At 41.7% G+C, this 20000-nt stretch overlaps 3 protein-coding genes across 6 annotated transcripts in view; all 3 read left to right on the top strand.

Moving 5' to 3' along the window:
- Positions 1-2314, top strand: part of iqub (IQ motif and ubiquitin domain containing) — a 6720-nt gene extending 4406 nt beyond the window's left edge. The window contains exons 9-12 of the mRNA XM_012829469.3: positions 96-272; positions 518-766; positions 957-1142; positions 1618-2314. Of these exons, the coding sequence (XP_012684923.2) occupies positions 96-272; positions 518-766; positions 957-1142; positions 1618-1785 (780 nt within the window). The 3' untranslated portion in view covers positions 1786-2314. The remainder of the gene's footprint in view (positions 1-95; positions 273-517; positions 767-956; positions 1143-1617) is intronic.
- Positions 2315-3912: 1598 nt separating this feature from the next.
- On the top strand, positions 3913-11501 carry slc13a1 (solute carrier family 13 member 1). The gene is made up of 14 exons (XM_042707406.1): positions 3913-4110; positions 5072-5200; positions 5315-5451; positions 5670-5861; positions 6119-6182; positions 6450-6628; positions 6836-6955; positions 7264-7362; positions 7466-7567; positions 8180-8271; positions 8402-8496; positions 9535-9696; positions 9989-10126; positions 10649-11501. The coding sequence occupies exons 1-14, from the start codon at positions 4015-4017 to the stop codon at positions 10811-10813; spliced, it is 1770 nt and encodes a 589-aa protein (XP_042563340.1). The 5' UTR covers positions 3913-4014; the 3' UTR covers positions 10814-11501.
- A 538-nt stretch (positions 11502-12039) lies between these two features.
- cadps2 (Ca++-dependent secretion activator 2) overlaps positions 12040-20000 on the top strand; it is a 114276-nt gene continuing 106315 nt past the window's right edge. For 2 of the 4 annotated variants that reach the window (XM_031564143.2, XM_031564142.2), the window contains exon 1: positions 12040-13355. In XM_031564143.2, coding sequence (XP_031420003.1) covers positions 13056-13355 — 300 coding nt within the window. In that variant the 5' untranslated portion in view covers positions 12040-13055. The remainder of the gene's footprint in view (positions 13356-20000) is intronic. The other 2 variants (XM_012829449.3, XM_031564144.2) reach the window with 1 other exon arrangement.

Below are 20000 nucleotides of genomic sequence, written 5' to 3'. Positions count from 1 at the left end.
TTGCTGTTTTACAAGGGCCAGTTCTAGAATTGAAAGAGATTCACATGATTTGGTAACTGATGAATGGTGAGTCAGTTTGTTTTGTGTTTTGGCAGGAACATGACTGCGTTCTGACCCAGAATATAGTGGAGCTGATAGACAGGGAGACGGATCTCTTGATACGGAGTGTGAAGGAAGTCAACCTGGAGGGTCTGAGGAAAAGAATCGCCACTCTCCTGCTCCAGTACATCAAAACCCCCTCATTCAACCCGCAAGTGACCAAGCGACTGAAGGTCAGTGCACACCTGGGTCTGTTACAGTGATCACATACCACACAGTTGTTTGGGGATCTTGTTGAGGCTTTTTACACTAGTTCAATATTAAGGTCATTTTGTCAGCCAAATACAGGCTCAAATATAGTCAAAATCAACATGTGATCAACTGTGAAACTTTTAAATACACAATTGTTTACATTCTGTGTGGTGACTAGGAATTCATAATAAATAAATAAATGACAAGCCTGAACATCTCTGAGCAGATACCCCAAGACCCAGCCAAACTCAGGAAAAACATCTACTTCTGCCGTGGCTGCAACAGCTATCTGCGCTCCACCGACTTTCCCCTCACTGCAAATGCACGAGTGGTGGGCCAATGCCGCCGCTGCAGTGAGCTGGACAATGTGGCCCGGCACAGGGAAGACTTCTCCCACTACAAGAACATCCTCAGGCGTCTGCGCAAGGCCGAGGCTGAGCGCAACCCGGACGCCAAGATCCCCTACCTGCTACAGGTAAGATCAGGAGCACACATTTCACCTATACCTTCTTAATGTCTGTAGATTCATGTTGTGTGTGTGTGTGTGTGTGTGTGTGTGTGTGTGTGTGTGTGTGTGTGTGTGTGTGTGTGTGTGTGTGTGTGTGTGTGACTTGCTATAATGTTTGCTCTGTGTCTATGTGATGTGGATGATTGTATTGATGTAGGAGCATGACTTGCGGTACCTGGTTGATGTGGTGTGGGGGGCCCAGTCGGCCCTCAGTGCCTGGGACAGCCTCCACGACCTGTCACTGGTGCGCTGGGAGCAGCTCTGGGAGTGGAGCCCCTGGAACTGCATCCTGCTCACCAAGAACGAAGCTGCCGCTCACCTCAAGGTGGACAGCATCGAGAAGGTGACCGCACCGCACAGCCTGAGCCCAAACTCATCCACGCATCTAGATGCAGATCCACAAAAGCAGTATTGCCACGGTTTAGCCAGAGTATGGAGATTGACAAATCCAGGTGTAAAGTGCTATTTTGCAACCTATTTTGAACATGTTGCATGCACCCACTCTACCATGAGTATGCATCATTACATACAACTCCAATCATGTTTTAAGCCAATGTTTTATTATGTGTAACTTCCATTTCACAGACTTTGATTTGTCTGTATAACATAGAAGTTAGCAATTTGGTGTTTAGATTGCAGCACTAGAAAAGTGGTGAAACTAACAGTCTGTCAAATATGTTTCCACTTCAGCATGGTGCCATAGAATTTATGAGTTCTTTTTTCCACAGCTAGATGGCAGTGTTATGAAACCATTTGGTGCTAAGCATGTTAGTATGCTAAACAAAAGCATAATAAGCAAAGTCTTTTGGTTCCTACAGGCTTATGGTGTCGTTTTCATCCGCAACGTGAAGCACAGACACACGATGGCTCGCAAGTACTTCTCCCAGATCCCTTTGATGACTGAGTACTTGCACGATGTGGATTCCAAACCTGCTGCTCATAGCAAACTACTGGTGGCCAGGCCAGTCGCCACGGTGACTAAGTAAAGGAACTCTAGTAGTTCCATGGCAACACAAGAACTTTGTGTCCCTGCCTTAAAGAAGCATTTCTACTTTCTTGCCCTTGAAGACACTTCAAAGGACATTGAAGTGTGCTCATTTTTCCTCTCACTGATCTGTTCATATAAGTCTAAAGCAACAGGATCCTTTATCTCAAAATTAAACATACCTCTCTGTCTGCTGATTTTGTCTGCTCCGTTTACTGCTAGTTTTTTATAATGTCTGCCTAATAGCATCAGTGTGGGTCAGTGTTGTTTCAGTGAAAATGGACCTAGTCGAACCTTGGACAAATATATTTTGAAACATGTATATAACCACATACTCAGGAAGATATTCACCATGACATCGTTAAAAGGCTTCAGCTTGGGCTTCACTGTAGTGGAAGGGGTAACACAGCCGTTTAGTGTAGTCCAACGATCTTTAGTGGATTGGGATGGATAACTCCAGCTACATACACCAGAATGAGACATTTCAGATTGACTATTTAAAGGAAAGGTCAGGAGTCCTTTAATGTGGTGCAGGGCTAATGATGAGGCACATTGCAGATTGGAACTCTACCCTTTCGCACAATCTCTCAACACTCTTACAGTCCATCCGCTCAATGAGAGTAAGAACCAGAAAGGCTCTTTCAGAGTTTTCATTCATATCAGTCCATGCTGTTTTTTGCTGAAGCATGATTTTCCATGATTTAAGCAGAATCTTATTTTCTGTTTAAAACATATTTTGGTAATTCAGCAATTTAGACAACTTTATTCACAGTCCACTTGATAATTGTAATCAGTTCCGTCGTGGTTTCAGAATCAGGAGGGAAAAGCCTTTAGGGTTTATGGAAGCGCTCTGATCTTTGGGGTTTATGGAAGCGCTCTGATCTTTGGGGTTTATGAAAGCGCTCTGATCACATTGGTGGGATAATGTTGTGCAAAGATGGGATTTGGGATATCTGCTTCGGCAACGATGCAGCAGACTCAGAAGGGTTAATATCATGCCACCAATATTTCGACCCTTTGTATAAGGTCGCCTTCTCTTTGACAGCCTCACCCATCTCTTGTATAAGGTCGCCTTCTCTTTGACAGCCTCACCCATCTCTTGTAAATCACTTTTAGATAAGCATGGTGGTGGATAACGGTGGTTTTTTTTCTTTGTTAAGATTTTGCTGGTAGTGTGGCAAGTAGTTTAATTGCTAAACAATCTTGTTTAGATAACTTTACATTTATAAACACAGTACATTTACATTTCAATTAATGGTACATTCTTGACCCAATGGTTCACCCATTCATGGGTGTAAATGGACCACAATGTGTGTTAGTATTTGAAGTTTGACCAAGTTAAGTTTGAGTTTGAATATAATGCTACAATACTAGAAGTATACATTTCACTCAACTCTTTAATAATGCTACAATACTAGAAGTATACATTTCACTCAACTCTTTAATAATGCTGGCAAATGCTGGTTGTTCCTGTTTAACAATCCAGTCACTAGTTGACGAGAGGTCACAGATAAGACAGGGACGAACAGCGGGTGCAAATGCAAGTATGTTCCTGGAATCTTTTCTGGGGTCAGGCATTTTTCATGCTTTACTTACAACATGACAGTGTGTTGAAACCATGTCCTATGACTGACTGTTCTATAAGTATGCTGGAGAAAAACAGATGCAGAATTGCAATAACGAACATAAACACAGTTTGCCCAGCTGTCTCCTATCTGGATGATGAATTTGAAGTATGAGGTTAATGTGATGCATATTGTGTGGCCAGCCATGAAGAATGTTAATACAGTTTTACCGCCACAAAAGCTAGACAGATATTGTTGCCACATAACAGTTGATAATTGTATTTGTTTCAGCAAACTTTTATAGGGCAAAACAATGGCAATCAATCAGCATAAAACATCAATCAGCTTGAAACAGTTTGTTTAATCTTTATATGACTTTTTTTTTTCTTGACAGGTACAATGTGTTGTGACCTGACACATGTCAAGAAACAAAATGTCTTATTAGTCTTGGACTTTCAACTGAGGCCAGTTAATACATAAATTAATAAAAAAAAATACCAGACATTTGAAACGCTGATTGAACATGCACCTTTGCCACAGATAAAAGCAAGGTTACCGCGAAACCACAGATTGTCTTGGTTAGTTATTAGTGATTGTAGAGAGTATTTAACACGCGCGCATGCCAGTCAGTCAGTCAGTGGTTTGTCTCAGGTGTCAGACACAAGATGAAATTCCAGGGCATATGGATTTACCGACGTCTCATCCTCGTCATCCTCACCCCTCTGCTGCTGCTGCCTTTGCCACTCTATATTAACACCAAGGTGAGTACCGTTCACGCCAACATACCTGCACAGCTATTTACTTGGGTCTCCAGAGGTGTGTAGATTTGGGTACTTCTACCAGGTTTTGGATGTAGAGAAAATTATACAAATTTAAAGGCAGGAACTGACACGGTGAAACAGGTCTACAACTTTTTTTTTTTATAATAATAATTAAGTGTTTTTTATATCTTTTAAATGAAATACACTGTTGAAAATGTTAAGGAAATAAGCTCTGCTTTGGATGGAATGCTCATGAAGCTACTTCACAGTCATTCCAAAGAGAAGATTCTTTTTTTTTTATTTTTTTTTATTCAAAATTGGTTGAGTTATAAATTGAAATGTTTGAGTAATGTTGATTTCCACTGAATCCCCAAAAGTACTTATACATACGTACAAAAGCTCCTAATGAAAATGTACTGAAACACAGTATAGATTAGATAAGATAAATGTTTATTAATCCCCATTGGGTAATAGCGACAGTATATCGATTCTTTGGCTGTTCAAAGTCCAGATATATTGTGAACTGTACATTGTACGCAGTGAGATATACTTGCACACACACAGTGAAAACTTATCATCATGCACCGATCAATATGCAATTCCAGATGATCAATAAACGAGACCTTTGATGTAGTAGTTATTATCTTTGTAGTTTATGTTTGTATATTTGAGTCAGCCCACAGCCATAAGACCTTTTCAAAACCAAACACACTCTTGTAAAATCACAGTGTGACAAACATTTGAAAGCAGCATTTGCAGTAGTTGTAGCATCAGTGGTTTCTTCTTCTTCGTGTCATGTTTCATTTGCTGTAGTTGTAGCATCAGTAGTTTCTTCTTCTTCGTGTCATGTTTCATTTGCTGTAGTTGTAGCATCAGTAGTTTTCTTCTTCTTCGTGTCATGTTTCCTGCTCAGCCCTGCTGTAAGTGTGCTCAATGTTATGTATTTTCTGTTCTGTTCTAGGTTGCAGAATGTGCCTTTACTCTTTTAGTGATGGCCGTGTACTGGCTCACAGAGGCTTTGCCTGTGTCTGTGACAGCCCTGATTCCTGCCATACTGTTCCCTTTGTTTGGGATCATGAAATCTTCACAGGTATTGAAAAAAAAAAAAAAAAAACCTTGACTAACAAAATAGTTCATTCACATAGGACATTCATCTCACCTAACAATTCTAAACTCTGTGAGATTCTTTGTTCTCGTCTCCTAGGTGGCAGCGGTGTTCTTTAAGGACTTCCACCTCCTTCTGACAGGAGTTATATGCCTGGCCACGGCCATTGAGAAGTGGGGCCTTCACAGGAGGATTGCCCTCGGTCTCATCACCGTAGTTGGGGTGAACCCTGGAAGGTGAGGGGAGAGAGGACGTTAATGCATCTTATCTTACTATACTCTTAGCTGGCAGTGATTTATCCTCAATGGGTTATCATTTTGGTTGATTGGTAATGATAAGGACCAACGGGTTGGTTGCCTGTTAATACTTGTACTTAGAGAATGGTTGGTAGCATAGTCAGCCTGCTCGTATTGTGTATATTGTTAATGCCTGAGCTGACCTCATGATATTTCAGACTAATGCTTGGCTCCATGGTTGGATGTGCCTTCCTGTCGATGTGGCTAAGCAACACCTCAGCTGTCGCTATGGTGATGCCCATTGTGGAAGCTGTGATAAAGCAGATCATCTCAGCTGAGGGAGAAGCCAGAGAGCAGCGCAAGCGAGCGCTAACAGGCACATCAAACATGGGGTTACAGCTCGATGGTTAGTGTCCACTTAGAGTTGTTGTTGTTGTTGTTGTAATCACTGGTCAATAGCAATAACACTCAACCTCTCTAACCACCATGTCTGCTACAATTTTGTCTAAATACATGTGCTGCTCAAAGAAATGGACAGACAGGACGAGAAGGCTAAAGAAAAAGCAAGGTAACACAAAATTGAAATCTCTTAACAACAAAACAATGTCATGTAAGCATAGCTGCCCATAATAACCCCCCCCCCCCCCCCTCTCTTTTGCTAATGTAGTTTTGAGCCTGGACCTGTGGAGAAAGTTGACATTACTTTTGAGAAATCTGATCTGGACTGTGAGGTAAGCTCACTTTCCAACACATAATATGAATGATTTAGGCTTGATCTCATGATGTCAGTCACCTAAGACAAATACTACATGGCCAATATTATGAGTTTTAGATGTAGTCATTGTTCAGGGCTGAGAATCTAGTTAGAGTAACACGTATTCACACAACAATAACCATCTTAACCGTACTTATTTAAAAAGTCGTCCAATACACCAAGATGAATGTACGTATGTGTATTAGAGAAGCACATGAGCATGTTTGTCTTCCTATGACAACAGGGCTTCCCCGGTGACTCTGAGGACCAATGTACCCCATCTCAGGGACCCTATCGCACCAAACAGGACCATATGCTGTGTAAAGGCCTGTCTCTGTGCATCGCCTACTCAGCCTCCCTTGGTGGGATGACCACCCTACCAGGAACATCCCCCAACCTGATCTTTGCAGAGTACATGCACGCGTAAGTTGGAGTCCCCATGTCTAGCTAGTCAGTGGCTGTATTCAGAAATGTACAGCTGATCTGAACACAACACTATGTAATGTAAAACTGCATACAGGCATACAATACACATGGTATAATAAAACACAATGCATGTATGTGACAGAGATAAAAAGAAAAAGAAAGGAATGATGATAAAAAAGATTGTGTTCCATACTCTCTCTATAGGTTCTATCCTGGTTGCAAGTCTGTGAACTTTGGGAACTGGTTCATTTTTTGCCTGCCAGTTAGCATTATTGTGCTTTTGCTGTCATGGGTCTGGCTACACTGGCTGTACTTGGGTTCAAAGTGAGTATTTCATTCTGTCCAGTTACGTTTCTAACTAATAACTGTACTTCTCGTATTCCCTCCGGCAGCTCTAATGTTAACCTCTCATTTGCCTCCGGATTCTTTCCCCTCGCCTTTTATTTACACACACACTGTATTTACACACACACTGTATTTACACACATCAGCTCTCTTCCCTCAGTGATGTTCCTCATTCATATCTGGTCCAGCTGTGATGCACCCCAGGGGGAAAATAAGTGCATGTTCTGTTGTTATCTGTTAGAGATTGTCCTCAAACGTCCCCCTCCATCTCTCTTCCCCCAATACAGTTTCCGTTCGGTTCTGTATTCCGAGTCGCGCTACACAGAGAGAGAGGCAGCAGTGGCCAAGGTTCTCCGGGAAGAGTACAACTCACTAGGACCCATACGGTCAGTCTTTATGGTGGAAGAGTGAATGGATGGATGTGTTTGTAATTTAGATGAAAAAATTATGGATCTGACCATTGTCTGTGTGGTGTCTTCCTGATTGCAGTCGTCAGGAGATCATCTCCATGGTGATATTCTTCATAATGGTGGTGCTGTGGTTTACGAGGGAGCCTGGCTTCATGCCGGGCTGGGCAGCCCTGTTTCCAGAGTAAGTGGCCTTTACAAAGAACATTTAGTAGTTCAGCTGTAACCATTGTAAAGTACCGAACACTATGCCTGGAGTTGTAGACCACTGAATGTTTCTCTCGGGTTCTCTTGCTATAGCTAGGCTCTAGCCAGTTGAGCCAGTTTTATCAGTGGTGCTAGAATTAACAAGGAGCGCGTTGTTAGCGTCAGTAATAATACTATACTATGTCTTTACTATATCTATTCTATTGCCAGTGTATACGTTGAACCATGTTAGAACCTTAGTCTATTGCTGCTTAAAGCTCCTTGACAGCTTCCTACAATTTGCTCCTTTCAATAAATATCTACTGATGGTAATCTATAAATATTGTAAGGCTGTGAGGATAAAGGACTCAAAGTAAAGGACTGGTATTTAAGCAGACACTTTTAGATAACCAAAGCAACGTACAGACAACCTGCAGCGATTGGGAATCGAACCGCTTGTAAAGCTATCCACTGCACCATCGCACCCCTAAAAAAAAAAAACTTAGTGAATTTTGAGTGTCAAGGATAAGAGAACTAATTAAAGGGGCATTTAAAACATCAAGCTACACACAGCATACAGTAAGGCTGATGATATTTCCTCTCTGAGCAGTTATGCTGGATATGCCACAGACGCCACTGTGGCACTTCTGCTGGGCCTACTGTTCTTCATCATTCCAGCTCAGACAACCAGTGATGGCTATGGTACGTCCACCTTTAAGCGCTAATGCATTATTAACTATTCACTTGGATCATATTTGACACTGTGGTTAACACTGACTTTGGGCTGAAGAAGGATATGTTTCCAATCAATCATTTCATCTTCAATTCACAGAGACCTTGATCACATGGAAAGACTTTCAGTCCTGCATGCCTTGGGAAATCTGTCTCCTTGTGGGGGGCGGTTTTGCACTGGCTGAGGGCACACAGGTAAGAAAATGATGAACACTGATCACTGATCAGTCTGATCAGTCTCATCCACAAATGAAGCAAGATTATTTCCCTAGAGAACAGATGGTTGAAAGATTTCAAGCAGAAATGAACAACTAACAGCAGAACATAGCGATTCTCATGTAAGGAATGATTCTGACCTGCCTTTGTGCTACTTTGAGTCTTCAGACATTTTAAAAGCACCGTGGTGAGTAAACCATCTTTTGTTATATAGCGGAGATGGTTTCAAAAGAATTACGCCAGAATTAACAGGGAATGTGAAGCTGTCACTCATAATACATAACCATTACTTCTCATCAGTGACAGACAATAGTGGTGGGAGGAGGTCTTGTCAGAAATAGACTTGGTTCAAGGCCAAATTATACTGAAAGTCAATCAAGAGGTTGTCAAGGTTGTCTTTACTTGCACCGGATAGTAATGTTATTATATCCGGCTATTTTTCGCTAAATGCGCCCCCCATTGCTTTGAATGAACTGTTTAATTCAGGATTTATGCGCCATTCGTTTTGCACATTTGACCAAGTAGAACCATTTCTGATTTCTGAAAGTCACTGGTAGGTCAGATCAGCCGTGTATCATCATTGAGACGGTTGAGGTCACCTCAGCATGTGGGGTTAAATGCCACAGTGTTCTATAGAACACCATTCAGTATCATTGAAGCTCTTAACGGTATTAAGAGCTAATTAGGAACACACGTATTCTAAGCTGAACAGAAAACAAGGTGACCTTTGCTCATGCTACAAAAACCAGCACTTGTAAACAAATGTATTTTTATGCATGGCAATGAAACACGGCAATGAAAAAGCAAAACAAACATATTAAAGTGACATTTATTATTAATAAATATAAACCTAAAAAATAAACCCAGGGTAAAAATGTAATTACAGTTGTTAGAAATAAATATATTCTTTCTCTACCTCCCCCCTCTTTCTCTCTTCCTCTCTCTCTCTCTCTCTGTGTGTGTGTGTGTGTGTGTGTGTGTGTGTGTGTGTGTGTGTGCGTGCGCGCGTGTATGTAGAAGTCTGGTCTGTCACCTTGGGTGGCTAACCTGATGGTTCCTTTGGGAGAACTGCCACCAATTGCGACCATCATCATTGTCTGTGTCATTGTGACCTGCATCACTGAAGTGGCCAGCAACTCAGCCACAATCACCATCTTCCTGCCCATTCTTGGACCTCTGGTTTGTCTAATGTTTCCTTTTAACATGTTTTTGCAAATCCTAGAGTCAGAAGGTGTGTATCAGTAGTAAGACTCAACCTAGATCACACCATTATGTATATGCAACCACATTTAATCTCTCTTTGCCTGAAGTGTCTGAAGTATATGCCCTCAAAGCTTTAACAAGCTTGGCTATTTCGCACACACTCCTTGAAACAGTCCGAAAGATCCTTGCATTTACAGGGGATGATATGAGAGAATCTATAGGGAAATAGCATCAACTGATGAAGGTATCTGTTATTGTGTCTTGGCAGGCTGAAAGCATCAATGTGAACCCCCTCTACATGCTCATACCAGCCACCCTCAGTGTGTCATTCTCTTTCCTGCTTCCATCTGCTAATCCGCCAAATGCCATCGTCTTCAGTTATGGCCATCTCAGCACCTGGGATATGGTGAGAACATTTTTAAAAAATTTTTTTTTTTTTTTTAGTCATTTAGCAGACGCTTTTATCCAAAGCGACTTACATATGTGCGACTTACAATGTATACACATTTTACATTTTTACACTGATGGCACACTGCACATCAGGAGCAATTAGGGGTTCAGTGTCTTGCTCAAGGACGCTTCGACAGGGAATCGAACTAGCAACCTTCTGATTACTAAACGACTTCTCTACCTCCTGTACCACTGTCGCCCACGAGAACTCAATCATATGTATGACAAGAAACACTGCAACACCCTACTAGTCAGATGTTAGTGGTAATTCGAATGCAATAAGATTGGCTTATCATTTTCAAAGTAAATCTATTGAGTAGCACAGCACATTGCTACGATAATGATTGTACTTGCTTTTGTGATTCTACTTTTAATAGTTAAGTGTATGAGATGAGCATTTTTACAATCATTGCTTTATACCACATGCTGACAAATCTCTCCCTACTAACTTGACTCTTCACTGAACTTATTTCCCCAGATGAAAGCTGGCCTTGGTGTGAATGCAATCAGTGTTTTGGCAGTGTTGCTAGCTACCACTACATGGGGGATGGCACTATTTAGCCTGGACACATACCCAGACTGGGCCCCCAACCACACGATATCCAGCTCCACTGCAATTCCAGTCTTTAGTTATCCACACTGAGGGCCTAGTGGTACCGAATAATGCTCCACAAACTATGAAAAGGTACCACCAGATCATTTGGAGAACAGACCAGTGCTTAAAAACTAGTCCTTAGAGCTGAAGGACCTACTGTATGTTTGGCACTTATCTTGTGACATATTCAGGTATTGCTTTAGCAGAGATTGTACAGGTGTCAAGTGTAAAATGCTATGGTAATGTACACTGTTACTTTGTAAACGTACATGGGAATCTGTAGAGGTTCACACAGTCACCCAACTTCTGAAGTGGTGAAAATACCACTGTGTGACTTGTGCTTTGTGTATGACAAACTACGGGTAGGATTTACACAGACCTGAGTGCACACTATTGGGCTAGACTGTAGATCCAATTCATTTGTGTGACATGGGTGTGTCCGTGATGGAATGTGTGTTTCTGTAATAACTGTTATGGATGTCTGTAGCTATGAAATTGTGACATTTTTGTATTCACATTGAATATAGTCCTCACAAATATATCAATTGTAAGTTCCAAAAATAAAAACTTCCTTTTGTACAACGCTCTTAGTCATAAATTATCTCTTGGAAAACCCTGCAAGGTCAAATTTGGTGACAAAATACCTAAATTTTTATTTTATTTTAAGGACTTCCCTAACATGACAGTATATTTCAGCAATATAACATATAGGGTTGATAAAGGACATCCTCACAGCTGTGGTTCATCTGCCGTATTATAGACTAATTGAGTTTGAAGACACAAGATTGTGTTTTCTTTCATTTATTCCAATTTTTCCTATTCATTCTCCGCTTTAAAAAATAGTTCCAACTTGATGTTTTCTGCTGTACTGACACTTACACTCTGAAGCCAAGTTGAGTCAGAAAGGCTATTTGTACATATGAGTTGTACACTCACCTATCTTCACGTACGATGTTGATTTGGACATTTCCCCTACTCCATTTGCTCCTCACCGGGAAACTGTCAAATGAAATTATAAAATCGCTGCATGCCAGAGACCCAACTTTCCTTTATTGGTACCATTTTTAAGTAAACTTTTCAAGGAAAACTATTTTCAGTTAATGAAAACAGTGTCTGAGCATTTAGAAATATTTTGTTTCTTTGGTTTCACATGATAAACCTGATTAAACACCCTAGCTTTTATAAGTCCAAGGACGGAAAGAAGAAAGTAAAACTGTCCTTGTTTTGGAGATATTTTTTGTAATTGGATGATTGTTTTACTCTGAGCTATCGTAACCTCTCAAAAAATCAATTGTACTTTCAAAAAATGTTTCAAGAATTATGTATAGTATTGTAGTCAAGAACATGGTAGTCAAGAGCAAGATATTTTAGAGTCAAGACAAAGACAACACCTAGGCTTAGAAGTAATACATCAAGGCCAAGGCTGAGCCCATAGTTACTGCAAATATACAAGGGCAGAAAATACACCACAGTACAGTATTAGGAACAAAAATAGCTATATTAAGTAATAGTTTTCACCTTGCTGTCAGTTGTTTATCCATACTTATTGCCAATATGATGAAAAAAATACTGGATGACAGTCGATAGCAAAAAAATAAAACAAAGGGCGGGGGATCTTTGGACATTACAATGTCCCCGGCATCAAGACCAATATTACCGCCTGGTCTGGTCTGTTAAATGTCCATTCTCTTCTCATGATGCTGAAACAATTATTTAAAGGGATTATTGCGGAGCGTGCTTGTGGGTATGTCATTCTCACAGTCATAGCAACAACTGTGAGACAGAAGTAGCTCTATAATGTCAATTCTGGCCTTAGATTTTTGAAGAGAGCAGTTAAATAGTGGGTAACATAACAACAACAAAAATACTATATGATTATCCACGAACTATGTGCTTCAATCAATCTTCAGGTATAGCCATATCTATGTTAGTATTCTACATACACTTACACCCCCAAACTATTTCCTTATGAGTAGCCCAGTCAGCACCTCCCACGTGTTGCTTGTTTTCTCACGCTACAGGTTGCATACCTGTATGGCAACGCTCTGTGGAATCTGCCTGCCTGCCTTCCTGCACTCAGTCTGCGTTCGTTCCTATGGAGTCCACTGGTGTAACATCCGAGCGCAAAGAACCGCTGTCCTTAAACTCCGCCCATCTATGTTTGAAGACATTCAGTTGAAAAGTCGTCCTACAGCACTGAAACTAGAAAGAACACCGAAGAGAAGCTGAATCCGATTTATTCCCTTCGTCTTTCCGATTATTTGGTTTTCTGGTTCATCAGGTGTCAAATATGCTTGACCCTTCCTCAAGTGAATCAGAGGACGAACTGCCACCAGAGGACGAGCCCCCCATCAAAGTAAAACCCGTCAAAAATATTTCAAATCCGGAGAAGGTCACCAGTGACCAGCGTAAGCCACCTGATAGCCCAGGTCCGGCTTCTGTAGACGACGACAAAAGTGAGCAAGAGCGAATACAGAAAGAGGAAGCGGAGAGAAAAATAAAACTACAGATCTATGTATTTGTGCTGCGATGTATATCGTACCCTTTCAACGCAAAACAACCAACGGATATGGCACGTCGTCAGCAAAAGGTGAGTGAGGAATGTTTGCCCGCATATAGCCTTCAACAACAGTAACTACTGGCCACCTGTTACCATTCCCGTTTACATGGGTAAGGATATGCTGTTTGGTTACTGGCTAACTTTAGGAATCTCAAGAGCCCCCATAGTCTGTAATGTGATAACGTGGTGTTATTATCCACCGAGTGCGCATATGGATCAGTCTACGAGAACTACTGTGGAAATATAAATATACATATTTTTATTTCAGATTTGCATGATCTCTTATGTAATTGGCATCATTTAGCGGTTTGTATTTAGACAGCTGTGTGTAGGCTAGCTACAAATCTTTGTGGAGTGAACTCACAAGTAATTTTGTTTTTAGTTTGCAAACTATACGTGGGCATTTTTAAGAAATGTATTGGCTTTAGTTATAAAGAGCCTTCGAAGAAAACCCAGTGAGTTATTTTTATTGAACTAACACCCACTGGTTCCAAGTCTTCAGAAACAAACTACAGACATTCTGTCAGTGGTTGCCATATAGGCTACTGCCGTCACTGTAGGTCCACATTGCCAATAATATCATCTCAGCACAATATTCAGCAAAGTAATATATCCATTAGATGTATCAAGTGTAGTGTAATGATATTGAGTAGATATTGCAGTTAAAATATAACAAAGAATATTAACTTAAATGTGTTCATGTTTATGAGTGTGATGCAGAAAACACCCATGTCTCCTTGCGGAAAATTATGGTAATTACATGTTTGATTTGACGTCTGATTTTGAAAACTCTTGTCCATCGTACTGGTACACCAATGACTGTCATTCTTATGGAAGAACAGATTCACATGTACCTAGGTTCAATGGTTTTTAACTGGTATTTACCTGCCTTTAAGTAGTCAAACCAAATGAAATGCACTGCAAGTGTGCCACACCGGGTTATCTTGCTTCACCTTCCTCATATTTGTGTGTGACATCAGAATCTTAAAAACTTGTTTTGTTTCCTTGTTTACATGTTCTGCAATCTAGTCTAAAGGTGACATGCTTGATTCTCAGGTCTTTTGTGTCTTGTATGATAATACACTCACTTCACTATTCCATTATCTGCATCCACAGTTGAATTCAATTGGATTTTTCATTGCAATAAAATCCTCCAATCTTTATGACTATATTATTCATAGTTATGTTTTGCATATGAAGTTTTTCAGAATACAGGATAGCTTTGCTGTAGCAGGATAGCAGTTGTTTGTGAGGATCTCCCTTTGGCTGGTAGCTTAGCTGAGGCCTCTATTTTTATTCTGTGGGAAAGAAGTCCCTTCCTTCTCCCAGCAGTGAGGGGGCTGCACTCTCCTCTTCCCTCCACAGCATCTCTCCTGTTCTTCTCTTGCCAGCAAACCAAAGTGATGCTCTCCCACAAATCCAACCCATCGCTGTTGATTGTTTGTGTGTCTTCCCCCCACTCTCTCTCATGTGTGGAGGCAGAGAAAGGGACATCACAGAAAGCACCATGGAAGAAGGTCCTACGCAGGCATCACACTGCACACAACTAATCCCTTGGCTCTCCCAGCAGCGTTGGCCAACATTGTGTACATATGCAATTTATGTAAGGAGACCCTTTTTCCTTTTTTTACAAAAGGCCCATCTCCCTCCATGGATGAGACAGATTGGCAGGCTGTTGTGTTGCTGGAGGGAGAGTCTCAGCCACTTTGATTAGCTTCCCCTGCCACTTCCACTCTGGAGGTGCATATATCTTCTCCAGAAGGGATGTGCGCCACTCTCCCTCTGAGATCTGATATGTTCCCAATCCTCTCTGTGATGACCTGTTTTAGTTTAGTGGCTTCTGTCCCTAATCAACCCACTGAGGGCTGGGTCAGCCCTGCTGATCATCCACTGGCCAAAGCTCTAGGTGGCACTTTGACCGTGGTGTAGAGCCTTTCAAAAACGGGTTGTGTACATGTGTTAATGAATCAAACACAGAATTATAAACCAAACTGGATTGTTTTTTACCCACCTAACCCCAGTGGTGATTAAACATGTTCCTAATTTGATATGAATGATAGGTTGCCATATGTTTTTAAATAAAACAGGGACATCCTATAACTTTACAAATGCTTCCCACAATCTTAATATGGTACACTGAGTTTCACATGAATCTCCTTCCTACAAATATGTGTGGAATACTGCGGAACCAAATAAGTGTGGAATACTGCGGAACCAAATAAGTGTGGAATACTTCAGAACCAAATCGTTGGTCATTCAGTGTCTGAGTGGGGCAGTGAGGTGCCAACCCAAACAAGTGCTTTGGAGGGTGAGGGTTAGGGTGAGGGTGGCCCATCAGGGTGGGGGTGAGGGTGAGTGTGAGGGTGTGGGTGAGGGTGAGGGTGAGGGTGATTATGTGAGGGTGGGTGTGAGGGTGAGGGTGAGGGTGGGTGTGAGGGTGGGTGTGAGGGTGAGGGTGAGGGTGAGGGTGGCCCATCAGGGTGGGGGTGAGGGTGAGGGTGAGGGTGAGGGTGGCCCATCAGCGTGGAAAAGGTTTTTTTCATTGTGTAGGTTTGTACTCCTTGTTACTCAATGATTCATGATTTGGAAAGGTCTCCTCTCAGCTACTCGCATTTGACCCCATTTTGGCTTATTCCGGTTTATGCAGTTTCTCAAAGCAGCACACACATTACAGGCTGAAATGATAGCATTGTCAGCTGCCCATCCCCTTTTTGGTTTTCTGTGGTTTTATAAGGCAAAGGGTTGATTTTGACTTCTGAAATAAATTATTTGGTTTGCACCCACTGCACTTATTTTGGGTCCAATAAAATTATGAAAATGAAGTTCAGTTTTCTCTCTCTTCCTGACATTAAGATGCTGGTGCATGAAGTCATTAACTAGCTTCCAGCTGATGAGCTGTGTGTGTGTGTGTGTACGTGTGTCTGTTTCTGTGCTTGTGTATGTCTTTAGAGCTTTTCAGTCTGCAGCCAATGATTTGATGATTTGGCAATGACAATGATTTGGCAATGACAATGATTTGGCAGATCCCTTTGTGTGAAATTGACAGTGACACATTCTATAAGTGATCCATCTACCTTGATACCTAGTCCTTCAGCATGCAGTCTTTTTAACTGTATAATGTGGGGGTGTATGTGTGTGCAACTGAGCATATGGTGTTTTCTCTTAAGACAGCCTTTTTTTCCCCATCTTTCTCAGTTCTGTTTTTGGATTTGCATCAACTGGGTGAAGTATGTAATGTTGATGTGACACAAAGGGCCGTAAAAAGTCACTCCAGTAAAGCAGCTGAAGGTTTTGTGTGCTGTGGCTCTGCACACTTGTCCGTGTCTGCTTTAGGGACTGCTGAGTGTGGGGTTTACGCCTCAGTGTGTATAATATGAATATCAGTGGTACAGCCGTGAAACTAATGCCCGAGACGGCAGCGAGAGAGTTGTTTCCCACTGCAAATGGCGTTTCATGTGGCGACAGCCTTATCAACTCTGATTGGAGCCACTTGTAGCGCGTGAGGAGCACCCGTCTTCCCTCAGACGTGCTTGACGGGAACCTCCGCAAGAAGGAGGGAGCTGAATGAAGCGATGGAGAGGGGGAGTGTGACTGACTGACTCCCTCAGGTCTGTCACGACTCATCCTTCCCCTCGGAGCCTGTCTGCTCGGTGCTGATAAAGCACCCCACACTGTGTGCGTGCGTGCGGCGGGCTGGGGCATATGTGTATCTTCTCAGAATGTAGCCGACCTGGATTTCTTCTTTCTAGTCTTCCTATGACTGTGCATGTGTTTGTTTAGATTAGTGTTTGTTTGTGTGCGCTCCCTTTTGCAAATCCGTCGTGGCGGCGAAAGTCAATTTGAAAAGTTATTTCTTTCTGTGGGACTCATTGCCTCAAGAAATGTCTAGTGGAGCACTGAAATAGATCAGGCAATTGCAAATAGTTTGACATCTTTTAGTTGTCCTAGATGGCTCTAAGACAAAATCAACCTTTGCCAATTTGTCTTAATGGTATCTGCATATGATTATGGTGACATGCAGGAAGATCAAATTCTACATCACCACCCAATAGAAACCCCCAGATCAGTTGAATGTGTTGAACTGTGGAGATCGCTGGCCTTTTAATGGTGGGGGATTTCACCTTCATCTGGCAACCTCCCAACTTCACCCAGCACACCATTACCTCTCGACCGCCTTCTGTCATGCTATGGATTCAAAGGTAGATTGGCAGTTGTGATTATCAGTGTGATCTTTGCCTCTGCCTTTCTCCATCTCGTACTGATTGGCCAGCTATATGCCAACAGATGTAGATAGTCCTGTACACGTACTGCCACTTATTGGAAGATCTTTATTAAGTCAAGAGGGACGCCGTCTGCTTCAGACGTGACTCATCTCAGATACGGCATTGACAACACGTTTGAATGACTGAAGAGCATCCGTTCACTCATCAGTGGAATGAAATTAATTGATCTGCTTTAGCATGTGCTTGTGAGCTGGCTAATGTGCTCATTTGGGCATGTTGAGGTTTTAAGGCAAATTATTTTGCATTTTGAAAATGACCTGGCAGGTATAATTTCGCCAACCAGAGACAGATACTTGTCTCTTGATAATTCACGCCAGATTTGATCATTGTCCTCAGATGCCCACTGCTGAAGCTCCCATGCAACATTAATTAAGAACATTCCAGATGGATTCTGAAGTCACCGAAGCATCTTGTTTTTAGAGTGGGGGACCTTGCCTCACAACTAAGCTGATCCATTCACAAGAATGGCTTGTTATTTTCTTCCCACCAACCCTGGCATAGCAGGCTTATTAATCTATTTTCACCTCTGAGAGGACCAGTGTTCCTCTCCTGCCAATCAGCAGTAGTATTCTGCCTCATTTTGGTTTCCACTTCATTATCATTTAATTGCCACGTTACTCAGAGGTTCTGTCAAATGGTCTGACTGAGCGAGGACACGAGCAGGGCCTGCATTCCCTTATTTTAGTCCATATCTTTCATTTCACTCTTTTACGGCCCTTGTGCTGCCTTGCCTCTGTTTTTCCTGTCGTCCTACAGGATTCCTCCCTCCATTTCACATTGCCTCCTTCTTTGATAACTAGTTATTGGTCATGTCGCTTTTTCTCCTCTGAGACTTCATGTCTACGTTTTCAAGGTAAGCCATCACCAATGACGGAATGATTGTGACATTTAATGTTTTTAATGCTTTAAATTTATAACCAATTGAATTGACCGGTTAATCGTTCATTTGGGAGCATATGTTGTAGTGCCATTTCACAAAAATGGAAAGGTGCAGTTCACATTCCAACAGGTTTAGCGGTAAGGAAATCTCACAAACAGTTGGTAATATAAGACAAATAAAATGTCTGAATTCAGTTCTTTAGTCGTCAGTCTTCCACTATTTAGTCCATTATTGGGTCCCTCCTCATCAGAAGCCTTTGAGCCAAACAGACTAACCAAAACAGACCGACCTCACCCAAAACTCCTCCTCTCTTGCAGATACTCCCAAAGTAAACAATCCAAAGACATGTAGCATTTCCAAGTCATCAAATGAATTGCACAGAAGGGCAAACAGGGATGCTCCTGTCTTTATTGTTAGAAAAGAAAACAGAATGGCTTTCCACCTTCCCTCTTTTGTCCAACAGGTATTTTCACTTCCTTCTTTCCCCTACAGGTTTGCTGTTTAAGTTAGAATTAAAAGTCTCCCTTCCTGTTGTTTGAAGGGAAGCTGAAAAACTGCATAATTAGAAGTACATAAAATTACATGAAATTAAACAAAGCGCAAATAAAATATATGTTGTGACCATCACGTATACCCGTAGTTTTTACAGATGGGTGGACTTATTGTTGGACTTATGGCCGAGACCACAACAATTTGTATAGGATCTGTTGGTGCAGTGGGTTGTGCAACAAATACCCAGTATTGACATTGGGAGTTGTGACTGGGTCCAGTCCTAAGAGAGGAGAAATATGTTGTTCTTTGTTTTATGAACTTGTTCCTTTATGTGGACAGTCTGCTTAGAACAATGACAGGAAATAACTGAACAAGCATTACCACACTGATCTATTCCATGCTTGCAGAATCAAAAAGGAAACCCCCCATTGTATCTGCCTCTGCCTCTGCCTCTGCCTTGACCCTACTGACCCGTTCATGATGTCTACCAACAGTGTAACTCAGGGGCACTTCCCACATGGGAAGCATCCAGGTTGGCAGACGCTGTTCAGTTGAATTCCCCCTGGATGATTACATGCTATTTAGCTATGGTGGCCCCTGCTCTCCAAATGTCACAGGCCTTTCAGACCTTTTAGGTAGAGGTAGGCTTGGGCGGTTTATACATACTTTTTTTTTTTCATACAGTCATACCTTCCTGACATTTCACTGGGATATATGGTATATATATATATATATATATATATATATATATATATATGGAGTTGCTGGTGATGGAACTCATTGTAGCATGTGTGCCATTGTCTAGCCTACAATGGCGTGTGTCTAATATGCAATTAGCCCACTTAGACTAGTCTTGCTGTGCTTAAATACCTATGGCCCATAGATTAATGAGTATCAATCGGAAATAATCACCTCTCTTCCATACATACCAACGCATCAGTGAGCTGAATGGAGATAATGTGTGCAGTCTGCTGCTTTTGTAGTTGATAGAAGTCATCTCAATATAAAGCTATATGTGCC

This window comes from Clupea harengus, chromosome 3 (genome assembly GCF_900700415.2).
Source record: "Clupea harengus chromosome 3, Ch_v2.0.2, whole genome shotgun sequence".
In the NCBI taxonomy this organism is placed as follows: Eukaryota; Metazoa; Chordata; class Actinopteri; order Clupeiformes; family Clupeidae; genus Clupea; species Clupea harengus.
This window is presented reverse-complemented; position numbering and strand designations above follow the sequence as displayed.